Source organism: Macaca nemestrina, chromosome 13 (genome assembly GCF_043159975.1).
Source record: "Macaca nemestrina isolate mMacNem1 chromosome 13, mMacNem.hap1, whole genome shotgun sequence".
NCBI lineage: Eukaryota > Metazoa > Chordata > Mammalia > Primates > Cercopithecidae > Macaca > Macaca nemestrina.
Window position 1 is genome coordinate 24,145,772 of NC_092137.1, and position 14,126 is coordinate 24,159,897.

General features: G+C 45.1%; 2 protein-coding genes across 7 annotated transcripts in view; both read left to right on the forward strand.

Moving 5' to 3' along the window:
* The window catches only part of LOC105479818 (family with sequence similarity 228 member B), a 110,965-nt gene extending 106,297 nt beyond the window's left edge, over window positions 1-4,668 (forward strand). Inside the window, 2 exon segments of the mRNA XM_071076287.1 lie at window positions 2,662-2,718; window positions 4,387-4,668. Coding sequence (XP_070932388.1) covers window positions 2,662-2,718; window positions 4,387-4,423 — 94 coding nt within the window. The 3' untranslated portion in view covers window positions 4,424-4,668.
* A 5,172-nt stretch (window positions 4,669-9,840) lies between these two features.
* Window positions 9,841-14,126, forward strand: part of LOC105479819 (family with sequence similarity 228 member A) — a 42,756-nt gene continuing 38,470 nt past the window's right edge. For 2 of the 6 annotated variants that reach the window (XM_011738136.3, XM_011738137.3), the window contains exons 1-3: window positions 9,988-10,145; window positions 10,435-10,538; window positions 12,749-12,817. In XM_011738136.3, the coding sequence (XP_011736438.2) occupies window positions 10,446-10,538; window positions 12,749-12,817 (162 nt within the window). In that variant the 5' untranslated portion in view covers window positions 9,988-10,145; window positions 10,435-10,445. Of the gene's footprint in view, window positions 10,146-10,434; window positions 10,539-12,748; window positions 12,818-14,126 lie in introns of all 6 variants that reach the window. The other 4 variants (XM_071076289.1, XM_071076290.1, XM_071076291.1 and 1 more) reach the window with 4 other exon arrangements.

The following is a 14,126-nucleotide window of genomic DNA, read 5'->3' on the forward strand; positions in this document are numbered from 1 at the left end:
GTGACTGGTGAAAAGGGTCCCGGGAGAAAACTCATGAATAAGGGAGAAAGTGAGACTTCAGACTGAAATTACTAGAAATGCTTGGAAGTAAAGGAGGAAAATGAAACTGAGGAACCAGACCAGTTAATTAAAACCTGGAGTAACCAGGAGATCCAGAGTTTCCTAAAAGAATGGGAATTTCTTGCATTTGAAGAGTTGAGAAGAAGAATCATGAATTATTGAGAGGAATTGCCTAGTGTCTCAAGCAGGGGGGCATAAAGAAGAGCTGGCGCCGATATCTCCAGTTGACAAGCTTGCAGGGCTCATACTGGACTCCTCATGAGGCCAACTCAAGGCCAGGGAGCAACCCTGGCCCTGTCGTTACAGAGAGGCCCTACACAGGATTCTGGGATACAGATAAAAGGACAATGCCTTTTCAGGTCCTCTGTGCAGATGTGATCGTCCCTCCAACTCCTAGTGCCAGCCCCTGTCTGCTCTGAGGCTCTGCTATTAGTCCCCTATGTGATCTCCAAGAAGGATCTTCAGGTCCCAGATGGGGGCCCTCCACGGTCAGCTCCATGCCTGTGGTCTGCCGTTGTCCCTGCAGCCCCCAGCCCCTAGCAGCAGCTGTCAACCTCTTCTGACCCTGATCTCAGTTTTGAACTTAAAGACATTTAGAACCTGGATTCTTGATTCTGTGTGAATGACCATGGAAGAGCACAATTTTATACCCTGGTGCATGACTCCTTCCTCTCCCAGAATGTGCAATAAATGAAGAAAAAAGCCCCAACATTTAAAATGTAAAGTTTATAGAAATACTAGGTGTTGGGCCATGTGCGGTGGCTCACACCTGCAATCCCAGCACTTTGGGAGGCCGAGGTGGGCAGATCACCTGAGGTTGGGAGTTCGAGACCAGCCTGACCAATATCAAGAAACCCTGTCTCTACTAAAATACAAAGTTAGCCGGGCGTGGTGGAGGGTGCCTGTAATCCCAGCTACTCAGGAGGCTGAGGTAGGAGAATCGGTTGAACCCAGGAGGTGGAGATTGCGGTGAGCTGAGATCATGCCATTGCACTCCAGCTCAGGCAACAAGAGCAAAACTCCCATCTCAAAAACAAAAAACTATATAGATATATATAGAGATAGATATATATTTACATATATATAAATATCTATATTTACATTATCTATCTATCTATCTATCTATCTATCTATCTATCTATCTATCTATCTATCTATAGGTGTTTATAGAGCACAGATTTCTCATCCTAAAGGAATGATAGTTAAACTTGGTGGCCATTTGACTGAGCTAGCCCAACCTACCATTTCTGGGTCTAGGTAGAGCTTCTCCCTCCAGTTCTCCTGTCCAGAGTCAGCTTCTTAGGAGTGTATTCGAGAAGTCATGGCCTTCCTCCCCACGTGAATGGCTTGTCTTCTGAGTATCCTTCAATCTTGCCATCTTCCTTTCTGACTGTCTCTCCATTTCCCCACTCCTATCCCTAAAGGACAGGGGCGCTACTCTTTTACTCATTCATGAAAATTTACTAACCTTTTCTTTTGTGTGTTTAAGCTCCTTTTACTGCCATGTTTTGGTATCCTCTCATGTGCTTGCTTGCTTCCTCAAAATTTTAACAAGCGCCAACTCTGAGCCAGGCAGTGTTTGAGCGGCTGGAGACACAGTGGGAAACAAAACAGAGACGGCTCCTGTTTCCTGGAGCTTACATTTTGGTGGGGAAATAGACAATAGTCAACCAAATAAACACATAACATCACGTGAGTTAGTAATAAGGAAAACAAAGCAGGTAGAGGGGTGGGGTGGGAGGGTGGGGGATGAACGAAGAGGAGGCTTCTCCTCTGAGATGACGTTTGTGCAGCAGCCTGAGGAACCCAGGGAGTGAGGCGTGGAGAGATCTGGGGGAAGAGTGTTGCGCAGATGGATGGGCCCAGGCAAAAGCCTGAGATGGGAGTGAAGCTGGTGTGTTCAGGAAACAGCAAGAAAAAGTGGGGAGGCTGAAGACAGTGAGTGCTGAGAGAGGGCGGGAGGTGAGGCTGGAGCAGAGGCAGGAGCCAGGCAGGTGGGGGTTACAGGCCGGGACAGGGAGTTAGAATAAAATTCAAAGTGTGAGGGGAAGCTGTGCGGAGGTTTGGAGCAGGGGAAATAATATCTAGTCAGCATTGTACAAAGAAGAGCATGGCTGCTGCATGAACAACTGCGGATGCTGGAGCCGAGGCAGGGCCGTCAGGCAGTGAGGACTCCAGGCTCCAGTGTGGGTGGAGAGGAGCTGGCAGAGCTTGTTTGTCGGTGTGGAAGTGGGTGAAAGCGAGAAATCAGTGCAGAGGGGCCTGGGTGGATTGTCGTCGTAGTCACTGACCCCTTAGGAAGGTCTAGGGGGAAAGCAGGTTTGCAGGGAGAGAAGTACAGAAGTGAGGAATAATCGTGTTTGGGGCTGATTCCATTGCAATCGTTACAATACCGAAGGAGGATTTGTAGGGTGTGATTTTAGAGCAACTGAACTCTTCCCCTCACTGTCCATTTAAACCTGTTCTGTTGGGGTTGGTTCTTCCCCTGCCCTGGGCATTCTCAGACAGTAAAAAGCCTCTGGTTATGAAGACAGTCTATTCAGTAACTAACATGGCCAGTCTCGTATAACATAATGACCAATGCTTCAATCTTCATTTAAGGTCTCCCTCCCCCCGTTTGGGGCTGCTGAAGCCAGAGCTGCAAGAAAGAAGAGGGAGGTAGATGTCTTCTCTCTTTCCCTTCTTACTGTCCTATTCCTTACCCCTCTTTCTTGCCACTGTGATTTCTGATATCTGCAGAGTCCACAGTGGTAGGGAGGAAAGAGAAGTAATGGGTGGGCAGGAAAGTTCTTACCTATTAATTTTATGACGATCTATTTTAGTGTAAGGCATTCTCTGGGCTTGGCAGGGGTTTGAAGCTATGGTTTTTCTCATGGGGCACTTCCAAGTAATCTTCAGAGAAAATTCCTATTGCTCGGAATTTCTTGCCGGATTTCTTTTCCAGCTGTTTGCTTAGGACTGTATCTGGCTCTGAGTATCTGATGGAACTGCCACTACTTCATTCTTCACTTAGGAACATAGCCTCTATCACCTCAAGAGATGCCGAGACTAAAATTAGATCTATTTCAGTATCTTTGTAGATGCCCATCCTATACCCAGGAGGAGATATACAGTAGGCAGGTGGAGGTACAGGTCTGGAGTTCAGGGGAGACTGGGGGTGGAGATAGGTTTTTGAGAGTCATCTTCATATAGATGCTACGTGAAATCATGCAATCACCTGGGGGTGAGTGTCAAAGAGAAGAGGGCCGAGGGCTAGTCCTGCGGAATACCAAGATTTAGAGGTTGGGGCAAGGAGGCAGAGCTGGTGAAGGAACATGCGTGGAGTGAGAGGCTGGTATGAAAGGAAGCAAAGCAGAAGTGTGTGCTGCTGCAGAGGCCAGTAGAGAAAGAGTTTCAGAAAAGAGGGCACGCTCAGCCACGTGGCAATGCTGCTGAGAGGGAGGTAAAATGAGGACTGGGAGATATAGGCGTAACTGCTGATTTTCATCAGAGAGGTTAAGTAGAGCAGCTGAAATGAAAGCTGATTAGAGTGGGTTCAGGAGAGAATTGGGGTGAGGATGTGGAGACAGAATAAGCAATGCTTTTGTGGGGTTTTGTTATAAAGTGGCTGGAGAAGGTGAGGCAAGGGAATGTTTTCATCAGCGATATTAATATGATAACATGTATGTTTCCTGATGGGAATGCTCCCATAGAGAGGGAGATTTGATGATGCTGGAGAGACAGGCGGCAGAATAGAAGGGCAGAGTCCGTCCACAGGTGAGGAGGTAGCACCCCGGACTCAGGTGGACAGGACACTCTATCCATTGTATGAAGACGGAAGGCCGAGTACATGGACGTAGGTCAAACTAGCTCAGTGGATTTTGCAAAAGAGTATTGTTTCCTTCTATTTACTCATTTTCTCAGTGAAGTGAGATCATCAGCTGATAGGCATAGAATAGAGATTTTTTAGAGGTTTGAAGAGAAAAGGAAAGAAAGGAACCTAGTATTTTCTGAATCACAATAATCCAAGTGTAAATTAGTACTCCAAACATGTTGACATCTGAAAGTTGAGACCACCGGAGTTCCCTCAAATCACGTCACACATCAGTGATCTGCCCATCTATGTGACCACATCCCTGAATCTCAGTGCTTCTGACTCCAGACAGCGTGAGGAAAGGCTGAGGCAGGAGGCCCAGGTGGAGACCCTGCCTGAGAGATGAGTCACTGGGCTCTAGCAGGACAGGCTTCTGGGGGATCAGCCCAGCTTAGCTGGGGAACACTTTCTGCTCTTGCAAGCCCCTCATCCCCATACCACACTCAACTCTTCCGTTTTGTCACCTTCAAAAGGTTTCAGCAACCAAGGAGCACACACTCTGATCCTTGATTGGTGAAAGGATACGCAAAATCAGGCTGCTTCAGAGGAAGTCATCTGCTTGCAGGAATCAGGGTGAAGGCCAAGGAAGGCACTCAAGAATTGTCCTGTCTCTAGAAAAAAGCATCTGCCACAAACTTCCTTTAATTTTTGAGTTCAGTGTCTGTGATAATTAAGAAATGGCAATACCATGTATTTTCCCCCGAAGTTAAGAAATATTGCTGAATGAACCAATAAAAATAATTACAGCTCCCTTACTAAGTGTCTTTGTTTATTTGGTTTGTTCCTAAATTAAGGTATGCTCCCTTTGGTCACGCACCCTTCATGGCCACAGCCACATATCCTCCTGAGGTTTTTTCAACATTAGAAAATTTTAAAATTCATTTGGGGTTGGCGAGGTGAGGTGACTCACACCCATAATCCCAGTACTTTCGGGAGGCTGAAGCATGTTGCCCAGGCTGATCTTGAATTCCTGGGCTCAAGTGATCCACCCGCCTCGGCCTCCATCCGAACACCTGACTTGAGGTCAGGAGTTCAAGACCAACCTGGCCAACATGGCAAAACCCTGTCTCCACTAAAAATACGAAAATTTGCCAGGTGTGATGGCACACACCTGTAATCCCAGCTACTTGGGAGGCTGAGGCATGAGAATTGCTTGAACCCTGGAGATGGAGGCTGTCGTGAGCCGAGATTGCGCCACTGCACTCCAGCTTGGGTGACAGGGTAAGACTGCATCTCAAAAAAAAAAAAAAAAAATTAATGTAGGGTATAATTACTTGCTTGCTGATTCTAAACATCGCCTTCTGGCTTTTGTTGAATTTGAATCTTTGTCACAGGAAGACACAGTAGGACACAGAGCATAGGAGTGGAATTCTGTTTTCCGTAGGCAAAGGGACACCATAGTAACCTTTTTAAAAGACTTGGGGGAGTCTGATTTCTTCAGTTTTGTCTGTTCCCCACATACATATAATTCCAAGATCCCCCTCTTTCCTAGTCAATGCCCTAGATTTTGTATAAAAGACTGGCAGCAATGTTAATCCAACTGGAGTTGCAATTCAGCAACCTACAGGATCAATTTATGAACTTGAGGGTCACAGATGGAATAAGATGTATTAAAAATGGTGGCCCTATATTTTAATGCCTTTCACATTCTGGCATCTGAGTTTCATATCGTCTTGCTTTAAATTATCCATTTTTCTCTCATTCCATATTCCTCATCCTCTTTATTCTACCATGACAGTTATCTAGTCTCCCAATGTCTCACCCCCAAACAACATATGGTTCTAAGTGAAACTAGATTTTCTTTCTTTCTTTCTTTTTGAAACAGGGTCTCGTTCTGTTGCCCAGGCTGGGGTGCAGTGGCATGATCATGGCTCACTGCAGCCTGGACCTCCCAGGCTCAAGCAATTCTCAGCCTTTCAGCCTCCCGAGTAGCTGGGACTACAGGTGCAGACCATCATGCTTGGCTTATTTTTTGTAGAGAAGAGGTTTCACCATGTTGCCCAGGCTGATCTTGAACTCCTAGGCTCAGGCGATCTACTCGCCTCAGCCTCCCAAAGTGCTGGGATTACAAGCGTGAGCCACTACACCTGGCTGAAAACTAGATTTTTAAAAACTTTATACTATCAACAATTTCAGAGAAGTATAGAAAAAATAGTGATAATTGTATAATGAATCCTTATGTATCTGACATCCAGCTTCAATACTGATTACCTCATGGCCAGTCTTGCTTGTGTATATGCATACCTACTTCTCAACTCTAACTGGATGACTTTGAAGCAAATCCCAGGTATAGTATCACAAATATAGTTGCTCATTCCATATGGTGAAGAGAAGACACCTTTTCTTTCCCTGCACTTTGACATGAATACCAATTCCAAATACCTCACATTTCCTCTGAAGCATTGTACTATTTCTGTATTATTTGAGATCATTTGTGTTGTAAGTAACAAGCTAACCAGAGCTAACATAAGCACAAATGGAATCCATTGGTCCCTGGTGGTCTAGTGGCTGGGATTAAAAAGAAAAAGAAAAAAAAAAAAAAGAATTCGTTGGAAGAGTGCCAAAGCATCTTACAGAACCCTGAGAAAAAACTGAATTCCACAGGAAGGGCAGGAACCTTGATAGCACTGGCCCCTGAGCAGCAGTCATCTCAGACCCTTCTAGGCTGTTGTCATGAACGTGACTCACACACCTTTCCAAGTCTCTGTTTTGGTTAGAAGTCTGTAATCCTAGAAGAAAGCCAGGAGAATCTGATCCTAGACTTGGGTCAGGTGTGTACTCCTTGACCAATTAGTCACAGAGAAGAACAGGAAGGTGCTCCATCGAGCCAGGTGAAGTGGCTCACGCCTGTAATCCCAGCACTTCGGGAGGCCGAGGCGGGTGGATCACCTGAGGTTAGAAGTTCAAGACCAGCCTGACCAAAATGGCGAAACCCCATCTCTACTAAAAGTACAAAAATTAGCTGGGCATGGTAGGGGGGGCACCTGTAATCCCAGCTGCTCAGAAAAGCTGAGGCGGGAGAATCGCTTGAACCCAGGAGGGGGAGGTTGCAGTGAGCCAAGATTGCGCCACTGCACTCCAGCCTGGGCAGTAGAGCAAGAGACTCCGTCTCAAAAGCAAACAAACAAAAGTCTACCTCTGAGTGGAATCAGGGATTTGCCAGAGATGGGACCACGCTGGCATTTCTAATCCACCACGTGGAGCAAGGAGGCCAGGAATCACTGAAGAAAGCTGAGCCCGAAAAGGCAGACAGGAATCTTACACGTCATGCTAAAGGGTTTGGAATTTATGGGGAGACCCTGAAGGATTTTATAATACTCTATAGTTTTTGGCATTTTTTCCCTTTTATATTACCTCATCAGTCAAAACAGACTTCTAGAAATCACACCAGCATTAAAGGGATATTGTTACTTCACCTTGACTTTATATAGAAGGAGAAAAGTTTCGGTAAATCAATTCTGTTCCATGAATCAGTCATTAATGCCTTCTCCATAGCCATTCCTCTGTTCAAGTGAGTAAGTTTAGAAATTCTCTTAAGTTTTCTTTATAAAAGGCAGCCTAAATCTATTTCACACTTTTAAAATAAAAATCTAGGTGCAAGTTTGTTCTTATGGTTAAGATTAACATGTACACCTCACAAACATTGGGACTTTTGTTTTCTGAGACAAGGTCTTGTTCTGTCTCCCAGCTGGAGTGGAGTGATACAGGCACGGCTCACCTCAGCCTCAACCTCCCAGACTCAAGCAATCCTCCCGCCTCAGCTTTCTGAGTAGCTGGCACTACAGGTGCCCGCCACCATGCCCAGCTAATTTTTAAACATTCTGTAGAGACAAAGTCCTATTGTGTTGCCCAGGCTGGTCTTGAACACCTGGTCTCAAGCAATCCTCCTACCTTGGCCTCCCAAAGGGCCGGGGTTACATGCATGAGCCACCATGACTGGCCTAGACTTTTTGATTTAAAGAGACTCTTTGGATAGGAATGCTTTTCTCTGTTACAGTTATAACTGACTAAAAACACTAGCCATGCCAAAATGGCAACCAGAGGCCAACTGCAAAGCTTCAAAAGCTTTGATGCTCTCCTGGTAGACAAGTCTTCAGTCTCTTAAATGTTTTTTTAATATGTTGACATTGAAATTTCATTTTGTGTAGATGTCGGGATTATGTCTCATTCATTTATTTATTCATCATTCACTTAGTAAGTATCTAAGTGCCTGTTTTTCCCAGGTGCTCTGCCCGGTTCTGGGGATATAAGGATGAGCCAACGTAGGCCCTCTGTCTTAAAGTTAGTAGGAGAATCAGTGACAAAAGATTTTAATACTATGAGATTAACTTAGTTGTGGTATGTAGAAAGAGACACAGAGCCTGCAGCAAGAGCCTAGGTGAAGACTCAGTGAAGCACTACCTATTGAAAGGAGAATGTTTCAAATCCTTAACAGTTATTTCCACCATGTAAAAAAGGTGACATTGCCAGGGAACATCAAGTAAAGAGATAAATGCTCAGGTAAGCTTTTAAATCATATGAGATTGATATAATTTGATTCAGTAAATCAGGGAAACTTTTATTTTCAAATGAAGTAAGGAAGAAGCTAGGAAGAAATTAAAAATCCGATTTTGAATCACCTTTTGCTTATACTTAATGTAGTTTAAGCCATCAGTGTATTATACTTTTCTGCGTATGTCTACTCAACAGGAATTTTCTGTTTGCCTGCTATTTGGGTCAGTCATAGATGGTCCCATGTTATGAGAAAGATGTAAAGATGAGATAGATTCAGCTACTTTTCTTGAGAAGATTATACCATATAAGGAACTAATTTGCTGAATGGTCCCTCAGTTAGCCTGACTAGAATCTCTAAATCATGGTCTACACAGCAGTAAACGAGGAACTTTGGCCCCTCAAGTATCAATGAATGCTAGCTGGGGCACCTGGATTCCTATCTCCACCTGGCAGTAATGAGGTAACCTCATTAACCCTATTCGATTGGTGTTGGAGAAAGCCAGCTAAAACAAAGTTTAAAATCCAGAGTCTCATAATATAAACTGAAAATGTTCAGACTTCAATAAAAAATAATCATACCAAGAACCAGGAAGATCTTTCGTTGAATGAAAAAGACAATCAATAGAAACCAACACTGAGATGACAAAGGTGTTAGAATAAGCCCAAAAAGACTTTTAAAGTTGCTATGAGAAAAATGCTTCAATGAGCAAATATGAATACCCTTGAAGCAAATGAAAAAATAAAAATCCTGAGCAAACAGGAGATATAAAGAACCAAATGAAAATTGTAGACCTGAAAATTACAATAGCCAAAATAAAAAGCTCAGCAGGTAAGCTCAACAGTAGAATGGAGAAGATGGAGGAAAGAATCAGTGAGCTGGAAGATAGAACAATAAAAATTACCAAATCTGAAAAAATGAGAAAATAGACTGGGGGTGGAGGAAAGAACAGAGGCTTAAGGGCTGTGGGGGCTATAATAATATTCATATCATCAGAATCCCAGGACGAGAGACACAGGCAGGACTAAAAAAAATACTTGAAGAAACATTGGCTGAAAACAGTAATCCTTGTTAATATCCTGTATCTTGATGTAGCTATGTCAAATCTTGGTTGTGATAATGTACCATACCTTAAACTATTAACAATAATTCCTAGATATCATTAAATATGTAGTCAGAGTTTTGGTATTTTCCTGATTGGCCCAAGTGTTTTGAAGTCGGTTTCTTCACATCAGAATCCAAACCAGGCCCACCTGTGGCACCTTCACCCTTCAGTGGGAGTGAGAAGCCGGACGCGTTACTTAAAACCATTCCTCTTACGCTGCCGCCCTCAATCTTACAGGTAAATGGCAAATTCTCTTTCGTATTAATGTACAGGCCTCGATAAAAGTCCAGAAGGGCGGCGGGGGCCTAGGCGGTCGAAGGCCCGCGTGCCCGCCGGGGCCGCGAGGGAAGGGCGCCCCCGAGACAGCCGTGGAGGGAGGGCGAGGGCCAGGCGCTGGGCTGCACCACTGCGTTTCCGTTTGCTGTGAAATCAAATGGCGCCCTTCCCTTTCCCGGGACGTCGGCGTCCCCTTCCAGCTGGCGTCGGGGCAGCACTCCGGGGCTGGCGTGGCGCATGCGCCCCGACGCGCGGGCTCGCGGGCTCGTTTCTCCGTTGCAGTTCCAGGACGCGGCCGCGGGGGAGCCCCACCGGCACGGAGCCGCGGGGCCTGCGACCACCCCCGGGGCTGGCCTGAGGTGGGGCCCGGGGAGGCCTGCGGGCCTGGGGGTCTCAGAGCCCAGGGAGGGCGGTGGCAGGGCCAGGGCGGCGCGGCCCGGCTGAAGGGCCCGCTTCGGCCCAAGGACTACACGGGAGCGGGTAGCCGGGCCTGTTGAAGCGCCCAGGGCGCCGAGGATCCCGGTTTGTTGGGTGACTGGGCCCAGCTAGAAAGGGCCCAAGCGGGATTCGAACACTCCCTCAGCCCACAGGCCCAGCTCTCAACGGTAACCGTTGTCTCCAGCCTCAGTTTACCTTTTCTTCCCTCAGGGATTCTGTCCATGGCTGCCACCAAAACTTGGATTTACGATCAACATTTCAGGCCAGAAAAGTTAAGAGAATGGCCGGAGCCCGAGTCCGTTTCTTTAATGGAGGTGAGAGAACGTGGCGTTTTGAGACGTCATTTTGGCGGTGGGACCCCTCGAGTCTGGGAATTGTTTATCTTAATCTCGCTTCTGTTCTCAGGATTGGGACAGTGCCTGGTTTAAAGCAGGCGTTGAAGGGGCGTGTTCCGGGCTCAGATTTGGCCGAGAGTGTGGCCAAGAGTGTTTCCAGTCGTCAGCCTGGGGACTGGTGCACCGACGGGGGCAGGCGGGTGGGTGAAGGCAGCAACCCCAGCTCCCTGGCAGGAGAAGCCAGGTCTGGGCTTGCCAGTCAGTTCTGCTTTAGGATCTGGTAATGATTTTCTCATAAAGTTTCATTGTTTTGTATCATCCTATGATTTGCCTCGCCGTGAAAAACTCTTGGAAATTTCCCCTTTTGCCCTGGTGGCAGTCGGAGTAGTGAGACGCTTAATTTTTCTGTGTGTGCGCGCACAGAAAGCCGTGGATTTCAGAAGTGCTGCTGCAAATCATGACCTTTTCCTTATATTTCCTGACAAAATCACAAAGAAGAGCCATCAAAGACAGAAACTGTTTAATTTCTTTAAACAGAAAAAGATTATTTGGCAATCTGACTCAAGAGTGTACATAACATTTGCTAACAGTCTTACTAGGATGTTCTTTAAGAAGGTGACTTCCCAAGATGCTTGTCAACGTGTTTCTGCTTCTCCAAATAAATAAATAGATTGATTCTAAATTTATATTGTAGTGTCAGGATACATGTTTAATTGTTTCACATACTTTTTCAGTTACCATCTTCTTTTTAATTAAAAAAATATTTTAGAGACAGGTTCTTGCTCTGTAGCCCAGGCTGGGGTGCAGTGCCCCAATCATAGCTCACTGTAACCTCGAACTTCTGAACTCAAGTAATCCTCCTGCCTGGGCCTTCGAAGCACTAGGATTACAGACGTGAGCCACCCTGCCTGGCCTGTCATCTTAAAATAAGTCTGAGAAGGCTTTAAAGCAAGATCCTCTTCATATTACAAAGAGCTTTATTTTAGAGAAGGCCTGGGTAGCTGTTTGAATGTCATTTTAGATCTCATGTGAAGCTATTAAATATATGGGTAAAAACAACTTTCCTTTTTGAGATTTCTCTTATTCACAGATTTGGTGTTTGAGTTTGGGGTTTAGTTTGTTGTGATGCATTCAGTGTGGCAGAACAGAAAGAAGAATCAAATTGAATAACAGTTCTAAGAACCTTTATCATTTTTCATCAATAATTTTTAATGTAATAGTTTATCTCTTCCAGATACTGGATTTTTATTGCCTTTTCATTTGTTCACACTTAGTCCTATAAGGATAAAAGCTAGAGATTAGTTTATAGTGATCCAACTGAAAAAGCCCTAAAGTGGGGATTAAAATGCATCGGCTTTACCCAAACTCATAATGGAAACAGCAAGTCCCTAGATGTGGATGATATTGGTTGGAGGCCACGAGCTCCCACTAATTAGCTCTGAGACTCTGGACTAGTTGAACTAAAGGGAATTTTCTGTGGTTTTTTACTTATGAAGAGATCTAGCAAAAGGCAGAAAACTTCAAGGGCCCTTTAAAACACACCTACTGGCTGGATGGGATGGCTCACACCTATAATCTCAGTACTTTGGGAGGCCAAAGTGGGTGGATCACTTGAAGTCAGGAGTTCGAGAGCAACCTGGCCAACATGGTGAAACTCCCTCTCTACTAAAAAATACAAAAATTAGCCAAGTGTGGTGTCACGTGCCTGTAATCCCAGCTACTTGGGAGGCTGAGGCAGGAGAATCACTTGAACCCGGAGGGCTGAAGTTGTAGTGAGCCAAGATTGTACCACTGCCCTCCAGCCTGGGTGACAGAGCCAGACTTTGTCTCAATAAGCAAACAAAAAACACCTACTGAATGCCTGAAAAGAGGATTCCTTTAGTAAGCTTTTTAGTGCTTTAAAACATAATTTAATAATATACTATCAGGGATTTGTTTTAAAATAGTCTGGGTGTGGGGGTGCTGAATAATGAGATTTATTAGATGACATAAGATTGACTCAGAATTAATCACTCTTGAACCTGGTTGATGGGTTCATGGAGAATGGGTTTAGAAATTTTCCATATATTTATGTTACATAATAAGCCTCAAGATTTACGCTGAAACTATTGGGTAAAGTACACTGAGTTTTGTCATTGTAGTTTGTTGCTTCAGGATTTACAGCCTAATATCCAATTCTGTAATTTTAGGTATTAGCTAGAGAAGACATTGATGAAGCAGTACGTGCAATATTATTTAGAGAAAATTCTGTTGTGAAGGTAAGAGTTGGCTCCATACTGCATTCTAAGTGTGTTCTAGGGGAGCAAGAGTGTGCAGAACGACATGGCCAAGAGTCATGTCACCATGATCCAAGAGACTCATTTTGCAGGGGGAATGAGGATCCTGTAATTTACTTGTTTGTACTACATGGATCTGAGGTCATGCCCCCTTCTTGCAGGATCACTAAGAGGTCCCTAATCCCACTTGGATCTGTCCTGAAGGGATCTGAGAAATTGTCCTAATTGCTCCTTCTCTTCGTCCTGGTACTGAATAGAAACTCTTTCCTATTCACACTTGCCTCTTTCTCATGTGTTCCCACTTGCAGTGGGGATATAGAAAATCACTAGAGGCTGGGCGCAGTGGCTCACGCCTGTAATCCCAGCACTTTGGGAGGCCGAGGTGGGCGGATCACAAGGTCAGGAGATGGAGACCACAGTGAAACCCCGTCTCTACTAAAAATACAAAAAATTAGCCGGGCACGGTGGTGGGCGCCTGTAGTCCCAGCTACTCAGGAGGCTGAGGCAGGAGAATGGCGTGAACCCGGGAGGCGGAGCTTGCAGTGAGCTGAGATCAGGCCACCGCACTCCAGCCTGGGCAACAGAGCGAGACTCCATCTCAAAAAAAAAAAAAAAATCACTAGAAACAAAATAAACTTTTAAGGGTTATGACCAATCAGTAACTGATAGTCACTACGAAATTAGCTTAAGGGACATTTAATTTCAATGAGAGAGATGGAGTTATAATACTTTGGGAGGCTGAAGCAAGAACATTGCTTGAAACCAGGAGTTTGAGAGTTTGAGACCAGCCTGGGCAACATAGTGAGGCCCCGTCACTACAAAAAATTTAAAAATTAGCCAGGCATGGTGGCACGCGCCTGTAGTCCCAGCTACTCAGGAGGCTGAGGCGGGAGGATCGCTTGAGCCCAGGAGGTTGGGGCTGTAGTGAGCTGTGACCATGCCACTATACTCTAGCCTGGGCGACAGAGTGAGACCTTGTCTTTTAAACAGACAAAAAAAGAATAAAGCTTTGACATTTGAATTGTGATTTACAATTTATAAAGAAAGTGCACATAAATTCCCATTTAAGCATCTGAAGAGATAGATGGGATTACCTCTCTTTCACAGGCCAGAGAGAGGTATCACAGTCTGGTGTGCTTTCTACTCTACCAATTTTGTCACAGACTTTCCTGATGGTGAAGGCTAGACACAGGATGGGTGACCAGGGAATGCTTGGAAATCCTGAAAAAGAAACAAGAGTTTCATGTGTTAGGAATAGCTTAATCTGATTCATGAGTTAGATGTGGTTTAA